We start from the raw sequence: 17,490 nt of genomic DNA, 5'->3' as shown, positions 1-17,490 counted from the left end.
CTATCAAGGATATTATCAAAGATATTTATATAATTTTGGAGAAAGGAATGTAAGAAAGAATGCGTACAGGAATACTTTCAAAACTAGTTAATATGTGACAAAGTGGAGATGGCTGGCATTACCTTACGTTTGAGTAACAATTTGGAACATTTGTTCACGTGAAATTCACCTTGTAATTTGTAATCTTAAGAATAGTATCTTCTCAATACTCTGTCCGTCTACGATGGACATGACACTGAAGAAATGAAGACGCGTTTCAGTGACTTGGGTCGTTTTCGTTTCTTTAAGTAACACGTGCGATAGTGAGCATTACTGGGTCCCCATGTTGCATCTGGTTCTAAGGACGTCTTTATCCTCTGAAATACAATAATCAATATTATAAATGTGCATGCACAAATAAAAGGCACTGCACTCGGTGGAAACCCAGGCTAGAGTAGATCTCCAGCACACAATAGCTTGTCGTAGGATGCGACTAAACTCTCCCACACATATGTGGAGATTAATATCTTGACGAGTGTAATACTGATTTTATGAAACGAGTGTCAGAAAGATTATTATTGACACGGTGTCCATACAATCAATTGCATGCGCACACGAATGTACTATCTCTTTATCACCAGCTGTAGATAAATTGTAGATTATTATATTGAAACCCTGTCAAGAAGTTAACACTATCGAAATTACGTTCATCATTATTATGGTGTCAGTATCAACAATAGTTGCATTTCGTGAACAATGCCATTATGCTCGTGAAATGATTATTACAAGTGTTCTTTTTTTGAGAAAACATAAAAAGCGTTGTAAAGATGCTGTACTAGTTACCTGCCGAATGTCCCCCTTTCCACGGGAAAGAGCGACAACCATCATCAAGCAGACTGGCATCATTGGGATGGCTGCTATACACCAACCAATGCCTGAAGCGTAGTCCGGGAAGACATACTTCCCATATGTTGGAGGTTTGTACTGAGTCAAGGTGAAAATTAGGGTTGTCTGAAAATATAAAGAATTTCTTGAAATATAAGTTCTTCTGCTTTTATTATTTCATTTATTACAGTATGCTTTAAATTAGCAATGGATCTGAGCTTGACTGTTAACATCATTTGCAGAAAGAGACATCGGACTAAGCGTAGGACTATGTGATACATGTGATGATTGGTTGGTTGGTTTGTTGTTTAACGCCGCACTCAGCAATATTCCAGCTATATGACGGCGGTCTGTAAATAATCGAGTCTGGACCAGACAAAACAGTGACTGATATCATGAGCATTGATCCACCCAATTGGGATCGATGACATTCATCAACCAAGTCAGCGAGTCTGACCACCCGATCCTGTTAGTCGCCTTTTACGACAAGCATAGTCACCTTTTACGGCAAGCATGGGTTGCTGAAGACCTATTCTACCTCGGAATCTTCACGGGTCTCATGTGATGAAGGTTATCTTTATCGTTGGTAATATTTCAATCAAAAACAATTTGCTAACAAGGACAAGGGTTTTTGTTCATGCATCATTTATCATGTGGCATCATGACGTTATCAAACTGGCAAAATCTCACCAGGAGCATGGCTGGTGTAACATAACACCACGTGATCTTGAAGAACAGAGGCGCTGGTCTGCCAATCATCATCTGAATGTCATCGCTGAAGCGATCCACACCTTGAATATGAACCGTATATCATACACCTAGCTGCTATCACGTCACACACGGTTTAGAAATGTTATGAATATTACATCTGTGCCTGGATATTTAGACTAAGAGATTAGACATGGAAAAGGGTCATATTAGCTGATCTTGTTGTAATGAACATATGCAGAGATGCCTCTTTAAATTAACAATGATAGGGAATCTTTCATATAACGGAATATCCTTTAGAAGGGGTCTTAACGTGGCTTTACAACTATGTGTTGGTTGCAAACCAGTGTTCGTTATATTCATGAATAAAGTGTGTATTGTTACATTAGACATTATGTTTAAACAAAACCATCAAATGTTACAGTTCACAGTGTGGAGGAACGCGTTACCCGATGTACCAGCTGTGCACTGAAGACGAGGGAAATTAAATATTCATGAATTCAGTTTACATAACATTTAGTTTAATAATTGTTAAAGTCCGCAGCACTTACCATAGATCCAGGAAACAACTACACACTCCATAAAACCACAGAAGATGAGGAAAATAGAGAAGAGGTACCAGTCTATCAACTGAAAAACGTATACACCTCCCTGAAAGTAAAGGAAAAATAATCATGACAACAAAGTAACATTTCATGATAGTTATGATGTGTCAAATAACCTAAAGGAACCGCAGAAAAGGCCTTCAGACATTGTATTCACGTTCCTGTCTCGTATAATGCGTTTGAAGTAACATTTTAAGCTTAGCTACCCAACCGCCCCAAAAATTAAAGGTAGGTTTTCACCTCAATTGATCAATAAAATAGCAGAGGATATATTATACCATACGTCGTTAGCGTAAACATTCAGTCAGATTTGAATACTGTACTTGTAACATACCTCAGTAGTCAAAACAAGGCCAGCTAGGAAGGACACTGAACAATAGACGGCTGTCACCAACAGTCTCCACTTCAACAAGAAACGGAACTCATCTACGATAGCGGTTATCACAGTTTCAGCTGCAGAGAACTGGAAGTAAGATAACAAGCGATACAAGACTGGTGACATCTGCAATGCCATAACACCATGATACAATGCTTCCATGATAATATCCCCCGTCTGGTTAACAGAATATGTAAAAAGGGGAACTCAATCGTTAATATCTAATTGGTGTGGTATCAATTTCAAGAAGTTTGGGATTGACATGAAAATGACATACATCAAAAGATTTCTGGGATCCAACCCAATTACAAGTACCAATAATATTGCAGAACACACATACTTTACAATGCAGTTTAGTAATAGTTGAAATGTCAGGTATCTGGTATCGGAGCCATTGTTTTGAGGTTAGGGTTAGTGGGTATTTTTGTCATTCTGTCCATTTGGAAACTCTCCTGGATTAAGTATATATGTCTCACTTACCTGCTAACACAGTTCTGGTCAATGTTTGCAATACCACAACAAAAGGAAACATATCTATTCTCGTCAATTATGTGCATAAGACTCTCTTTACTTTTCCCTAAACTAGAGCTAGCAAAACTACGTTCCTAGCACAGCATAAAAAGTATGTCTAGTGATTATAACAAAAATACTCACAATGGAATCCAGTGCCAGCATGATGAGCATGATAAAGAAGATGAAACTCCACAGCTGAGGAAGCGGGAGTTGTGCAAGGACTTCTGGATAGATCACAAAGCCCAATCCAGGTCCTAGAACATGCAACATGTTATAGAGTATGGAGGAACCTTGCCCTTCTACCACTTAAGTATGGTTTGTTATGATTGGTGAAAATACAATTAAAATCAGGTATCTAATTACAACAGATACCTATAAAAGTCACACAAAACCATTGCGTATAAATACAAAAATGTACTTATGGCCTTTCGTATAATGCAACGGCGGTATTCAGTCATACTTAAGAGTGTTTTCGTTGGCAATGAGGTTGTGCAAGCACTTCCATTTCCATAGTCAACCATGAGGTTAAAGTTGAACATAATTACAGATCGGGGATGTCATGTGCATTCACTTGCGCGTTTATAGCATTGTAGTGTATCTGGAAAGCAGGTCACACAAATATTCTAGAGCATCGTCGTATAAGCATCTGTGGACGAGACGGAGAATGTAACTGATCCTCTGAAGGAAGCCAGTGTAAGTAGTAAGGGACTGAGGTGAGGTGATTGTACGTGCTCCAATATGAGACAATCCTAGCAGCTGTGTTTTGAAAACTGTTAATAGTGCACCAGTCAGGACACTATTTCACTACTCTACCCTGGGTATGACAAGGGAGACAACAAGGATGATGATGGATTCCCCAGTAAACATATTTCCTGATATTCCTATATTCCTTAATTGAGAGGACACATTTTTGCAATGTGGTGAACATGTCAGTTCTTGGAGAGCTATGTGTCCGAAACCATACCTGATCCTAAAAGAAGATGATAAGCCAAACAGAGAATTTTCAATTTGTAGAAAATGAATTTCAGTCTAATAACGTCTTGCAGGGGGCCCAATAAGCATGAACCCGATTGTATTATCGTTTATATGTTGTTTGTTGAAAGTCATTCATCTGTGCATCACGTACTGTCTTTTGTGGCATGGGAAGGGGCTCATTGTTCGCCTCTTACTGCAAACTTAAGTATAGCAGTGTTGAGGAGTGTCAGCTACAGCTTGGGTTATTAATTGGCCATGCTCAAGGAGCTGAAGTCAAGTTCAGTTAGGGTTTTGAGAGTTTCAAACCAACCTGTACATCAGTTCAACTTCATAATAAGTAAAATACTGTTAAATTATGTGTCTTATCACTATCCCTACAAAATGTCACCGCAAAAAAGGAATATGTACATGTCGTGTTGATTTTCAAGAAACGACTTAGTTGAGCCCAAGCAGTGCAATATATGCAACCGGTTGCGATGACATGAATTATCGGGGTTACAGGCTTTTTAAAACCATATTTCAATAAAAGTGATTATTGATTTACCATTTCGACTTTGACCTTGGCTAGCATGCACTGAACACGGGTTTGAAACCATAGGTAATATTTGTATTTAAATCCTGGGATATGACTACAATTAATAGCTAAAATACTAACAACCAATGTTGATTAACACATATTATCATATCAAACCTGACCATGCCTAGGCCTCGCAGTTACATTTAAAAACTGGCACTTAAGCACTCGTCTCCGAATTAAAATAGCAGGTAATCTTCACATTGTTATTGCGATATTTTCATATAATTTTCACCGCTATTTTGCATCGCCTTGATTACTACAGTTCCCCACCCATTGGTCTCCCGAGTCTTGGTTTGTACATACTACAGGAAGTTTTGAATGCAGCTGCAAAATGGATCACGACAGCCCCTTGAACACATCACTCTTGTCAGGGAAACATTTCATTGGCTTCCCAAATTTAGAATCCGTTCCAAAATCCTTCTCCTTGTTTTCATAACATACAATGTGATGCAGTTCTTAGACGTTTATCTCTCAGGTGAAACGCACGATCATATGGTGCTGACAAACCAAGACATTGTCCGGGCTGATCTAGGATTTACACAGCGTATGGCGGTGCCTTAGACGACTTGGACACCCGTTCCCAAACAATATCAACAAGATAGTGTATATGGTGATAGAGGATGCTTGATAGAGAGAGAGCTTTTTTAAAGTGGATTCATCATTATGTAGTATTTATGATATCTTGGTGAATAGGTATATAGATTCAGCAGACTGCAATCGGAAGGTGGTCGGGACAGGTCAATATCTCGGATTAGTTTCACAGCTGAGTGCACCCTCAATAATTCACTCAGGCTGTAATCCAGCCTATCAATTCCGGAAAAAATAACGATTAAACCCCGAGTTGCACGAAGCATGAAAACGTAATTGGTTCATTGTAGCTTGATCCTTGGTAAACATAAGCTGAGTGTTTATTAAAGATGGTGTACTAAATACATATGCTAATCTGTAAGTAAACATCGTCACTTAAGAATACAAAGACGATACAACAATTGAGTGTTTATTGAAGGTTGCGCTTTTGTTGTTGTCATATTACACAGAGTGGATTTGCTCATGGGGCCATGAATGTCGGAATACAGAATAGACACTTCAGATGATATTATGAGGGATGTAGTCTCTTTTTGCCTGCACTTTAATTGGCTATAAGAGGATTAGGATTAACAGTCCAGTGCCTGCAAAATTATAGTCTGTTCAAGTAAGTGGTGTTCACTCACTGACCACAGTTTACTTTAAATGTATATGTAATAAAAATATGATAAACTGTACTTTTTAAATTTGTGTATTATGTCATGTATATTTAGTAAATTAAAAATTTAAAATGTGTTATATGCAATTAAAACAAAATGTGATAAACATTACTTTTTGTCCCTTATTTGCCTGCATACTTGCATTTAAAATACAGACTATAGCCGCAATCCCCATTGTTCTAGGGATTTAGTACGGGCCACTGATTTTAATCCCGAAACAATACATGCCGGCAAAAAGAGAACACCCCTTATGAGGAGCTGTGCAGGACCAAACGTTTGGTCGGATTAAACGGATGTCGGATCACACAGTGTCTACTGTATTTACATACTGCATTCCAACATGCTATGGCAGGACGTATGAAATATTATAACCGTATGTGTAACACTAACAATTCTATGGGCTATCTTTCCTTTAGATTTACACACAACCAAGAACTCCCGAAAATAATTGTTTGTCTTGAAAATATGTTATCATGTATTAACGTCAAAGAAAACGAGGGAAATGATGATAAATTCTTACTAATCAATCTTTGACAATATAAAGACTTGCAATCAGTTACCATTGGTGGGTAAATACGTCAATCATTATATAGCGTTAGAGTATGCGTACCTGATGAAACGACATCCATTATCGGTACACCAGCTTCATGTGCCATGAATCCAAGAATTGAGAAGATTACAAGACCAGCAAACATGCTGGTTCCTTCACACACAAATGTGCAAAAAACAGCATTCCTGAATTCACAAACATGCGAAAAGTAAGGTAATTCATAAGAATCCATAAACATGCCAGACAGATATGCCTTCATTAATATATTTCTAAAGTAACCAATACTCATGTATTTATACATTTATGAGTTTCAAGACTGAGTAATGTTATCTCTGCAGAATAGAAATAAACCAATTCTGTCCCGGCTAGCTGTCCTCCAAATGTCCATTGGCAGATTGACATTCCCATGGGCACCAATCGGGATCCCTCCTTGCTGATCTATTTCTTTTATGCACACGAGTCAGAATTTCTGCTCAGATTGGCAAAACCCAAACAAGAGCATTTTTGTGATATCGTCATCTTACCCCGACAGTGGGTGACGTTGCTTATAATGTCAATCACTGGTTTGTCTGACTCCAGTGTCATTGCGGAGTATGGTGTGAAACAACGAAACAATAAAACAAAAACGTTCTTACTAAGGTGCTGTTGCCGATGTTTACCCTTTACTTGTTAAATGTGCATGTGGAAATTAATTCATGCTCAACGCGTGCAATCATTTCAAAACCGACAACTGCAAGATTAATTATAATTTTAGCGTAGACTCTTCAAACCCCAAGGAGAATCAGGGTTACAGTTAGTTCTCAACAAACTGGGAGTGAGACGTGAACAAACTCATAAAGGCTTGTGACACGAAGGCTCGAGTCCGTTTCAACGCGATTACTAGTGTGAGTATATCACTTGCGGGTAACTTTTTTCACTTACCTGAGACAGTTTGTATTGAATTTGTTGTAACTCGACATGGTTATGATACAACCCCAGGCCGGACCCAGGGAGTAGAACACCTGGAGACACGCCTCAAGCCACACCTGGTGAATAAGAGAACACTATGTGAAATGGAAACATTTGTGATAATGTCATTATATGTTCCACCATCTGCTTAAACTTTCTACTAATTTATTTATATCTTGTGACTTGTATAGATGTCAATTCCAAGCTTCAAATATGTCCTGCCATAAGTCCACATTTACGCAGTTCATGTATCCATTCTCATAGAGTGTTATGTGCTATGACATATTTGAACCACACCCCTTTTGGATGTAATTGCTTATCGTCGTACCTGTATGTCCAGAAGTTTATTGAAGTTTGGAGTGATGTAAAAGACAGCTCCATCTGTTCCTCCAGGCAGAGTCAGACCACGTACCAACAGAACAATCAGGATGACGTAGGGCAACGTAGCTGTCACATAGACAGCCTAAAACGAGGGCAAGAGCCACAGGATTCAGCCTTGGGTGACGTCAGATATCATCATATAACAGTAAAATTTAACTGGTTCAAAATGGAAACATATTCAAATATAAAACTTTAATTAAAACTAAATGCATCGTTCTTACATTCAAGTATCACAATTCGAACGGATATGAGGTTTTACTTTGTAACTTGTAGATTTCGTTCGTAACTTCTAAGCAAAATGTTCCAACCTTTCCAACAGACCGAACACCTTTGACAATGCAGAGGAAGACGACAACCCACGACGCAAGTAGACAAAGTGCTAACTCAATTTTGATTGGGCCGAGATACTCCAGACCCTTAGTTATGTCAAGCGCTTTGTATCTACAAGAAATACATACAAATGAATTAATAATAATTCGAAAGGTGGAATATGTCACCAACGCTTCATACTAGACTTGTTGACTTGAATTCTGACTACTAGCAATTCATACTAGTCTAATAGTATACAACTGTCATTCTGATGTGAGAGGAATTCCCCAAAACCTTTGTCTGACTGACATTCTAAAGTGGTATATATTCCCACCATGTCATACTTATCACGCTGACAAGCATGCTAAAGTGTTTCCAACATGTCAAACAAGTCTGACTGACGCATTCCGATGTGACACAGGTCCTTAACACATCACACTTAAGGGACTGAAATTGAGTTCACATGGCAACATTTGTTATGTTGTTCGTTAATGAGCAAGTGTGATAATCTTTAAGAATATTATATAGATACATGACTGATTAAACAACGTTCCGAGAGGTATCAAAGGTATGCGGGCCATATATAGCAAACACTTAATAAATCCACATACTGCCAAAATTCTTCTGCTGCAGTAACAGATCCGTTTTTCCAACCTTCAATGACAAAGGATGTGTTGGAGATGGTATTGTTGTCCGATTGGTTGAAGGGACTGGATGCGTTTGCAACTGTGGAGATGAGAAATACAGATTTCCACTTGGTATCGCTAATAGAGGCAGACATGAAGCTGAGGGATGTCATACCAGTTGAGACACGTACATTTTGCTTCATTCCAATTCACTCACGTAGCTTGGAGGCATCATAAGCACCTAATCCATGTTCATGGCTCACCTCAATTAAAAATATTTTATATGAAACTGGTTTCGAATTTTGTCTTTGATACTAACTCTTTTCCAAATCTCTCTTGGCTTAAAACAAACGTTAAACAAACCATAATAGACAACTTCTATCAAAGCTGGAATGTCAAGGCTTGTTCTTCATCTAAAGGCAAATATTATACAATGCTAAAAGACAAACCACAGTGTGATGAATATCTATTATCTCTCCCATTGAAACAAGCAATCTGGATTCTTAAACTGAGAACATCAAATCATAGACTACCAATTGAGAAAGGCGGATGGTTTAACACACAGAGTACTGAGAGAACTTGCACTTTACGTAACGACCAAATAGGAGATGAATTTCACTTTCTATTAGTATGTCCAAGACTAAATGACCTTCGAAAACAATACCTTCCGGCATAGTATACTAAATATCCCTCCACTCTAAAATACAGTCAATTAATGAAATGTTCATACAAACCCGTTCTAGTAAAACTGGCTCAGTTCTGCTTAAAAGGTTTAACATTATTTACATAATTAAATATCATAGGATCGTCGATTTATGGCTGGAAAATTGCCCTTGCGACGTTAAAATTTGTGAATTTCACTCTACAATATAATATATGTGTATATTTTATGTGTTGACGTGTCTAGTTATGCAGTTCATACATGTATTATAGAAATGCATTATGCGCCTTTTACGACAGGCATAGTCATATTTTACGACAAATATTGGTTGCTGAAGATCTATACTAACCCGGACATTCACTGGTATAATGCCACTATGTGTTGTAATAGATACATATATATTTCAATGAAATTCACGGGTGTCTTTTCATGTTTCACTGTTTCAGCTGAATTGGGGTTTGACGTCGTGTCCCGGATTATTGCACTTATATAGCGACGTGCATGTACGTGTGTGTGTGTGTGTGTGTGTGTGTGTGTGTGTTGGACTAAAGCCGATTATAGTGCTAGCCCACTGAGATACCATGATACCATGCCGCAGTTTAACATGAATACCCCACTCAGACACAGTATACGGACTTGTTTTAGACCCTTTAAGCTAAGCGCCAGGCAGGGTAACAACAAGTACCATCTTTTAACGTCTTTTGAAATGACGCGGGTGGGGATCGAACCCCCGACCTTCCGTTCTCCGGGCAGGCGCTTTATGCACAAGACCACAGAGGCGGTCTGAATTTTCAAAGAAAACCATTCACGTTCAAAATATCATTTCTTTATATGTCACATCTTTACAAAATACAAAAGCTGAGGGTCCTTGCACCTGATTTCCTCTTAAACGACTTATCAGTTGCAACTAACACGTATACTTTGCGTCCCTCTTTAATAGATGATGATGATGATGATGATTATGTTTGTTGTTGCACTCAGCAATATGAAGGCGGTCTGTAAATAATCGAGTCTGGACCAATCCAGTGAAGGACATCATGAGCATCGATCCACGCAATTGGGATATGCCATGCATCAACCAAGTCAGCAAGCCTGACCACCCAATCCCGTTAGACGCCTCTTACAAGCATAGGTTGCTGAAGACCTATTCTACAATTACATAAACAATTCGAGGAACTGTGCCCCAAGTGTTGAATCGTAGAAAGTCCGAAGATCCGAAGGTCAGAGTCATGTAAGTAGCCGCCACTTCTCCTGCCGTCTTCATCATTCATTATTAATTAGCTGTTATGTTCTACTTGTTACTTGATATGGGATGTATATTATGGCCTTTGAAGTAAAAGAAACCACACTCGTCGTGGGGTTCATGTTTTTCTTCGTATAGTCATGTAATTTGTCAATTAACCGGACTTCTTGAAAGTTCAAAACATTTATTGATACCTAAGTCTGATGGTTGCACACTGACTAACATTTACATAGATTTACAAAAGGTATTGATCATGGCTGCATTACATTTACTGTGACCTACACACTGCTGTTATTTTTTATTTGTAATCTGGCTTTGAGGGACACCTCCATATAAATATTCGCCATGACTAGTGGCAAGATTGCATTAGGAATCACTCACTCACACTTCCCTTAGAAACGAACACCTCCACATTCTCCTACCTCCACTGAATACTTGGTTCAGGTGTTTCACACTTGTCACACATGCGTCGGTGTTCCACGGGTTGGTACAGGACGTCCATGGTAGGACAGGCCTCAGGGAGTAGAATGCATAGTACAAAGACCATGCACAGATGACTGTGGAGTAAATCAAAAACCCGGAACAGAAGATCAGCATCCCGCCACCAAGCCCTGGGGAGGAATATGTGAAGCAAAATTGACCATCTTTCCAGGGATGAAAACCTCTGAGTCTTTTGTAATCTAATCTGGAGATAACGGAAATAGTTTGTTTTATGTACTCATTAACAGTGATAACATGTTATAAAAACAATAGCCGCTACGATCAATAAAATATGACTTATGCAAACGCAGAAAATGGAACCTGCAAACACGGTATGCACCTTTATATAATTGTTCTGGAATATGATGCTATACTCTTCAAAAAATGAAACTTGACATAGATGTAAAACCACGTTTTGCCAAATATCTAAAATAATTACATTAAATGAGAACCAAAAAGTCAAACAGAAAGATGATGTGTCTATAATTCGGCCAAGGTCAGGAAGACCAAGGGTGACAGCCCAAGCACAAGTTCGATACATCCGGCTGCGACACGTCCGAGACCGCACTACCACAGCCACGTCTACAACCACAAAGATCCCTGGGGTACGCAGAATATCAGATCAAACGGTACGCAACAGACTGAGGGAGGCTGGACTTTTTGCACGAAGACGTGTTCGACGTCATGTATTGACCCCACGTCATCTGGCGGACCGTCTGCTTTGGTGCAAACAGAGCGTTAGATGGGCACGTGCAAGGTGGAGAAATGTACTGTTACTGACGAGTCCCGTTTCCTACTCACACGTGCTGATGGGCGCGCACGTGTCTACAGACGTCGGGGTGAACGTTACGCCCCCAACTGTGTGCAGCAGATTGTCCCATTTAGCGGCGGGAGTGTCATGGTATGGGCCGGAATTCATCACGGTGGTAGGACGCCTCTCGTGCATGTGGCAGGTGCATTGACAAGTGTGCGTTACAGAGACTTGATCCTACAGCCTTACGTTCTTCTTCACGTCAACGTTCATGGCGGACAGTTCCAGGAGGACAACGCTCGACAGCATATTGCACGTGTTTGTCATGACTTCTTACAGCACAAAAACATCCAGACATTACCTTGGCCAGCCCGGTCACCAGATTTGTCCCTGATTGAGCATCTGTTGGACGAGTTGGATCGACGCGTTCGCAGAAGGAATCCACCGCCCCAAACACTTCCGGTGCTTCTTGGTGCACTTCAGCATGAATGGGAGCACATCCAACAGCGTGTTATTGACAACTTGATTGCATCTATGGGTCGTCGGTGTCAAGCGGTGATTGATGCACGTGGTTGGCACAACCGATACTGACATTTTCTGTACCCCTGTGACATTAACTGTTTCGTGTACGTGTGTCTGTCTAGGTGACACGATTAATGTTTTGACATTGTGTACATTGATCTTCAAACAATGTTTCAATTATGGTTTCTGTGTCCTATTTTGAAACAATCGCATTATATTACATTTTGAAAGTCAGTGTCCAGTTTCTTTTTTTGAAGAGTATATATCAGGAAGGTAACACAAGGGTAAGGAAGGATAAGCCTTGTATTTAATTTCAGAGGAGATGTTGAAAATGAGGTGACACAAGGAACGTAATAGGAACAATGTGCGAACATCCTGACGTACGCGCCACGACATAAGCTCCCTTAAAGGGTTATTCTAAACAATACACGCCCGAGATGAAGTGTGTTGGCTGTCAGTTCCAGCATATATTGAGGTCTGTGCATTATCGTGGCATGATGATCTGCATTATTCCTAGCAAGAGGACAATGATTAATGTCCACAACCCGCCCTACAAGGTTGGTTTGGTTTGGTTTGCTGTTTAACGCCACACTCAGCAATATTCGAGCTATATGACGGCGGTCTGTAAATAATCGAGTCTGGACCAGACAATCGCCTGGAACCGCCTGGTTCGATGACTACGCCTCCTCTACGATGGGTTCTGTTGTAGTCACCCCAGTACATAATGTTTCAGCTACACATCCGGTCGGTTGGTTGGTTGGTTTGTTGTTTAACGCCGCACTCAGCAATATTCCAGCTATATGTCGGCGGTCTGTGAATAATCGAGTCTGGACCAGACAATCCAGTAATTAATATCATGAGCATGGATCCATGCAATTGGGATCGATGGCATGCACCAACCAAGTCAGCGAACCTGACCACCCGATTCCGTTAGTCGCCTCTTACGACAAGCATTGTCGCCTTGTACAGCAAGCATGGGTTGCTGAAGACCTATTCTATCCCGGATCTTCACCGGTTCCGCCCTACAGGGAACTAAATGTACATTGATAATAGTCATTACCATTACTTAGAAACTGTTACCTTTCACCAGAGGGCAGAGACTCCATACATGTGTTGCACTACTTCCTGTAAACTGTCCTAGAGCCACCTCAAGGAAGTACAGAGGTAGACCACACAACACTAGACACACGACGAAGGGAATCAAGAACGCCCCTAAAATAGATATGCCATACATAATACATGTTCGTCTTATGCACCAGAGGTCACCGTGCCATGATCTGATGATCGTGGGTTCCAAACCTAGATGTTCCCTAGTTATGGTTCCAGGATTGTCAGCACCATCCCGACGTTAGTGGATTTCACTAAAGTGGTAAAGATCTGAGACTTGCATAATGTTAAGCGTTTCCTATAATATAAAGTGACCTGTCTTGACATACGTCATTAAACTATTATCTGAAGCATGCTTAATCCAACTCAACCACTCTGGTATGAAATGTCGCGGATTACAAAACAAATGAATATACAAAGATATATACGAGACGTTCCATGCGTCTAGCTGGATTGGCTGATGAAAAATATAAAATATGACACATTCTCTCTGACATTCTTTCGGGGTACGATGACACGCAATCCACGAAAACACCGGCCTGTGACGCCAATGCATTTAGCCTCTTACGAGACTGCTGAAACACTAAGATGGTAGACAATGTTTCGGGACCAGGCCTACATGTCCTGGTGATTGGGGCCTTGGTCAGGCTTTCGAACAGATTAATGTCTTTTGGGGTGTCATTGGTTCGCTTGCCTTTTTGCGTGTGCTTTTGGCAGGTGCCGCCGATGGGGTGGGAAGTGTTAGCCTTTACCCGAGCACCTGGTGTCAATATATCCTCCATTAGTGTACCTGATCAAGATTCGATTTTTCACATGCCACCGCGATATATCAGTAAAGTTGTTTATTGCAGTGTGAATCAACATTACCTCACTCAGTATACAGTGTTTTGTCTCTTTTTATTACAACAACCCACCCCCCGCCCTACCCCCCACCCCTCCCCCGGCATATAACGCGAGGTGATATAGTCGACGCCTCGTCTGTCTGTCCGTCCGTCATCATTTCATTTCTGGAGCATAACTCGAAAACCATTCAGTATTTTTCAACAAAAAATTGCAGATATATCAAACAGGGGCTGAAATTTTGCTTTTTGCTATTCATGGATTTTTGTCATTTTTCTTTTTCTTGATTTCTATGGAAACAATTTGTACTTGGTCTCATGAGGGGTGGATTTCGTTTTCGGATCAAGATTTGATTTTTCACATGCCACCACAATATAGCAGTAACATTGTTGATTGCAGTGTGACTCAACACTACCTCCCTCAATCTACAGTGTACTTACCTCCTCCGTTCCTGTTGCAGATATAGGGGAATCGCCACACGTTACCAAGGGCAACGCAGAAGCCGATCATGGAGAGAAGGTAGTCTATTTGCGAAGCCCAATGTTCTTTCTCTCCTCTTTCTTTATCGTTGTTTTTTTCCGCCATTGCGATTGACTCTTGATCGCTCTCATGATTGTCTTTATCGGATTCCATTTCTGAGACAAACTGTGAATCCTAACATCAAAGGAATAGATACAACATACGGAGGCCAAAGCAGGACAAACCGATTAATAAATTATGAACAGTGATCGTTGATCAAGTTTCCAGATTATCGTTGACCACTATTTTGCACTGTACTGTTTGTTGTTTAACTCCGCACTCAGCAATATTACAGCTATATGCAGGCGGTCTGTAAATAGCCGTGTCTGGGCCAAACGTCAGCGAGGTTGACCAACCGATCCTGTTAGTCGCCTCTTATGACAAGCATAGTCTCCTCTTAAGGCTAGCATGGGTTTCTGAAGACCAATTCTCTACTATTCTGTGTCCGAACAATATCACAAAGCATGACTATGACAGCAGCTGGTGTCCTTAAATATACCTGCCCTTCCATTACAGTTGCGGCTGACTATTTTAGTGTAACAATTTATATCATTAAGCAAATTAACACCCACTTTTTGGACTATTAATATTACATTGAATAATCATATATGACATATGGCTGCGCATTCGGTTCCAATAATACTAATACAGTTTCACCTTTTTCAGGAATGTGATATACATTATCTTCATTATTTATTTCAATGTAAAAGATATACGGTTATTAGATCAAATTGTGTCTTTTATATAAATGGTCAGGCTATTAAAACCGTGTTAAATACCGCATATAACACTATCATTTGAAACAAAGAGACTAATAGAATTTATTCATGCATAGTTTACCCAAACAAAACGCTTTGAAAGCCTTAAAGTATGTTAAACATTTTTGTACATTTGTATATATTTGATGTTGAACCTTTTATCATCCACTGTGCGTTGTGATATATTATATAAATATTTTGTATCGGAGGCCTTTAAATAGAAATTGCGCCTGTTGACCAATCCATTTTGAAGAAAATAAAATATTGTTTAAACCATATGCGTACATATCCTTCCCCCAAAACAGCCTGAGCTTCTATCAACACAGATTAAAAGACACTATGACATAAGGCCTTGCAGTAAGTCATTTCTTCTAGCTAATACCAGCCTTTGGAATCTGTTACCAGATAATGTTAAGCATTCTAGCATGAACGCTGGTTTTAAAAAGCCATTGAACACTTCTGAAAATTGTATATACTTTGTCTTAAATAACGGTACTCGATATTATCAGAATGTCTATGCTCGTTTAAGAATGGATGCAGTGATCTCAGTCATAGAGTTGAAAGACATATTTCAAATATCAAATATCAAATGTCAGTGCTCACCAGCTTAAATGGCACAATCGTCACCCAGACCCCTGAAACTGACAATTATGGATTCAGAGATTGAGATGGGGTCAGCCCAACCCCACTGAGGAAATCCCTTCACTTTGGTCACAAGAAAATCTGTCAAAAGAAAAGCCAACATAATGTAAAGTCAAGCATCCGTTTTCAGGACAGATTCACGTTCTTTGGAGGTAAAAACAAAGAAAACATAGATTATAGTGCCCTCTGGGCCCAAGACATGCTTAAGCGAAAAGAGACTCAACTAAACCTAACCAAGGCTAACATCGAGCAGAGAAAAAAAAGAAATACAATAAAGATCACAAAACAAATGGGAAAAAGTATGTCTTTAGCACAGACTTATCCCAATTCCAGCTCAAGATATTGCCCAAAAGCTGAGGCACAAAAGTATTGTTCCAATATGGAAGAGGCTACGTTGTGGTCGGGGACAACCTTACAGAATCAGTTAACTTGATGTTTATGTCGAGGTGTACAGCGCACCTGCCGTGACTAAGCCACGTTGGGAGATCCCATTTTAGTTTGATTTCGTCGATGCTTTTCATGCTGTACATCTGGACAAAAAATCACTGGCGACCTGCCCAAAAGAAACTCACCTTACAAACCATACTATCGGCGCTCAGGATCAAATCAAAGGGCAAACAGACAGATATTTTATTAAAGACTCATCTTATGTGCAACAGTTTATACACGTTAAACGCCCGATAAAAGTACGCAAGCCGTTCACAACGTGAGTGAGTGAGTGAGTTTGGTTTTACGCCGCTTTTAGCAATATTCCAGCAATATCACGGCGGGGGACACCAGAAATGGGCTTCACACATTGTATCCATGTCGGGAATCGAACCCGGGGCTTCGGCGTGACGAGCGAACGCTTTAACCACGAGGCTACCCCCCCCCCCCCCCTCCCCCCTCCCCCCTCCCCCCACCCCCTCCCCCCCCACGTTGCTTTCATTCAGTGAATGCTAACTTTAATAATAGTTTAGTTCAGCCTGTTTTGGGGATGAATTTTTTGTTCTCAATTGGTCAGACAATCAAATTCTTGATTGTGGCTGACGGTTTTATTTCTGGTCACCGGCCCATAATACATATTACATTACAGAAACGATTGAATGGGAAAACTGTGTGTTTGTAAGCTTATTAGGCTGTAGAGAACCAGTTATTTTAGGAGGAATATATATACTGCCAGAAAATTCCCCATTGTATGAAAATCCTAAAGGTAATGGTATTGAAGAGCTTGATGATAAAATAGCTGCCATTAAGTCCGAACATGATAGTGACATAGACCTACTCCTATTTGGGGATTTGAACGCTCGAG

General features: G+C 40.1%; 1 protein-coding gene across 1 annotated transcript; it reads right to left on the bottom strand.

Moving 5' to 3' along the window:
* Positions 1–218: 218 nt before the first annotated feature.
* LOC139459096 (sodium- and chloride-dependent glycine transporter 2-like) lies at positions 219–14,913 on the bottom strand. The gene is made up of 14 exons (XM_071240540.1): positions 14,721–14,913; positions 13,414–13,545; positions 11,003–11,191; positions 8,662–8,776; positions 8,050–8,182; positions 7,689–7,823; positions 7,334–7,437; positions 6,473–6,597; positions 3,208–3,320; positions 2,512–2,640; positions 2,124–2,223; positions 1,555–1,655; positions 823–990; positions 219–356 (listed from the first exon to the last, which is right to left on the bottom strand). The coding sequence occupies exons 1-14, from the start codon at positions 14,911–14,913 to the stop codon at positions 219–221; spliced, it is 1,875 nt and encodes a 624-aa protein (XP_071096641.1).
* Positions 14,914–17,490: the final 2,577 nt, after the last annotated feature.

The sequence above is a fragment of the Haliotis cracherodii genome, unplaced genomic scaffold (assembly GCF_022045235.1).
Source record: "Haliotis cracherodii isolate W230 unplaced genomic scaffold, xgHalCrac1.p SCAF_13, whole genome shotgun sequence".
Classification (NCBI taxonomy): Eukaryota; Metazoa; Mollusca; class Gastropoda; order Lepetellida; family Haliotidae; genus Haliotis; species Haliotis cracherodii.
The sequence above is the reverse complement of the archived record's forward strand: the minus strand, read 5'-3'. Positions and strand labels throughout refer to the sequence as shown.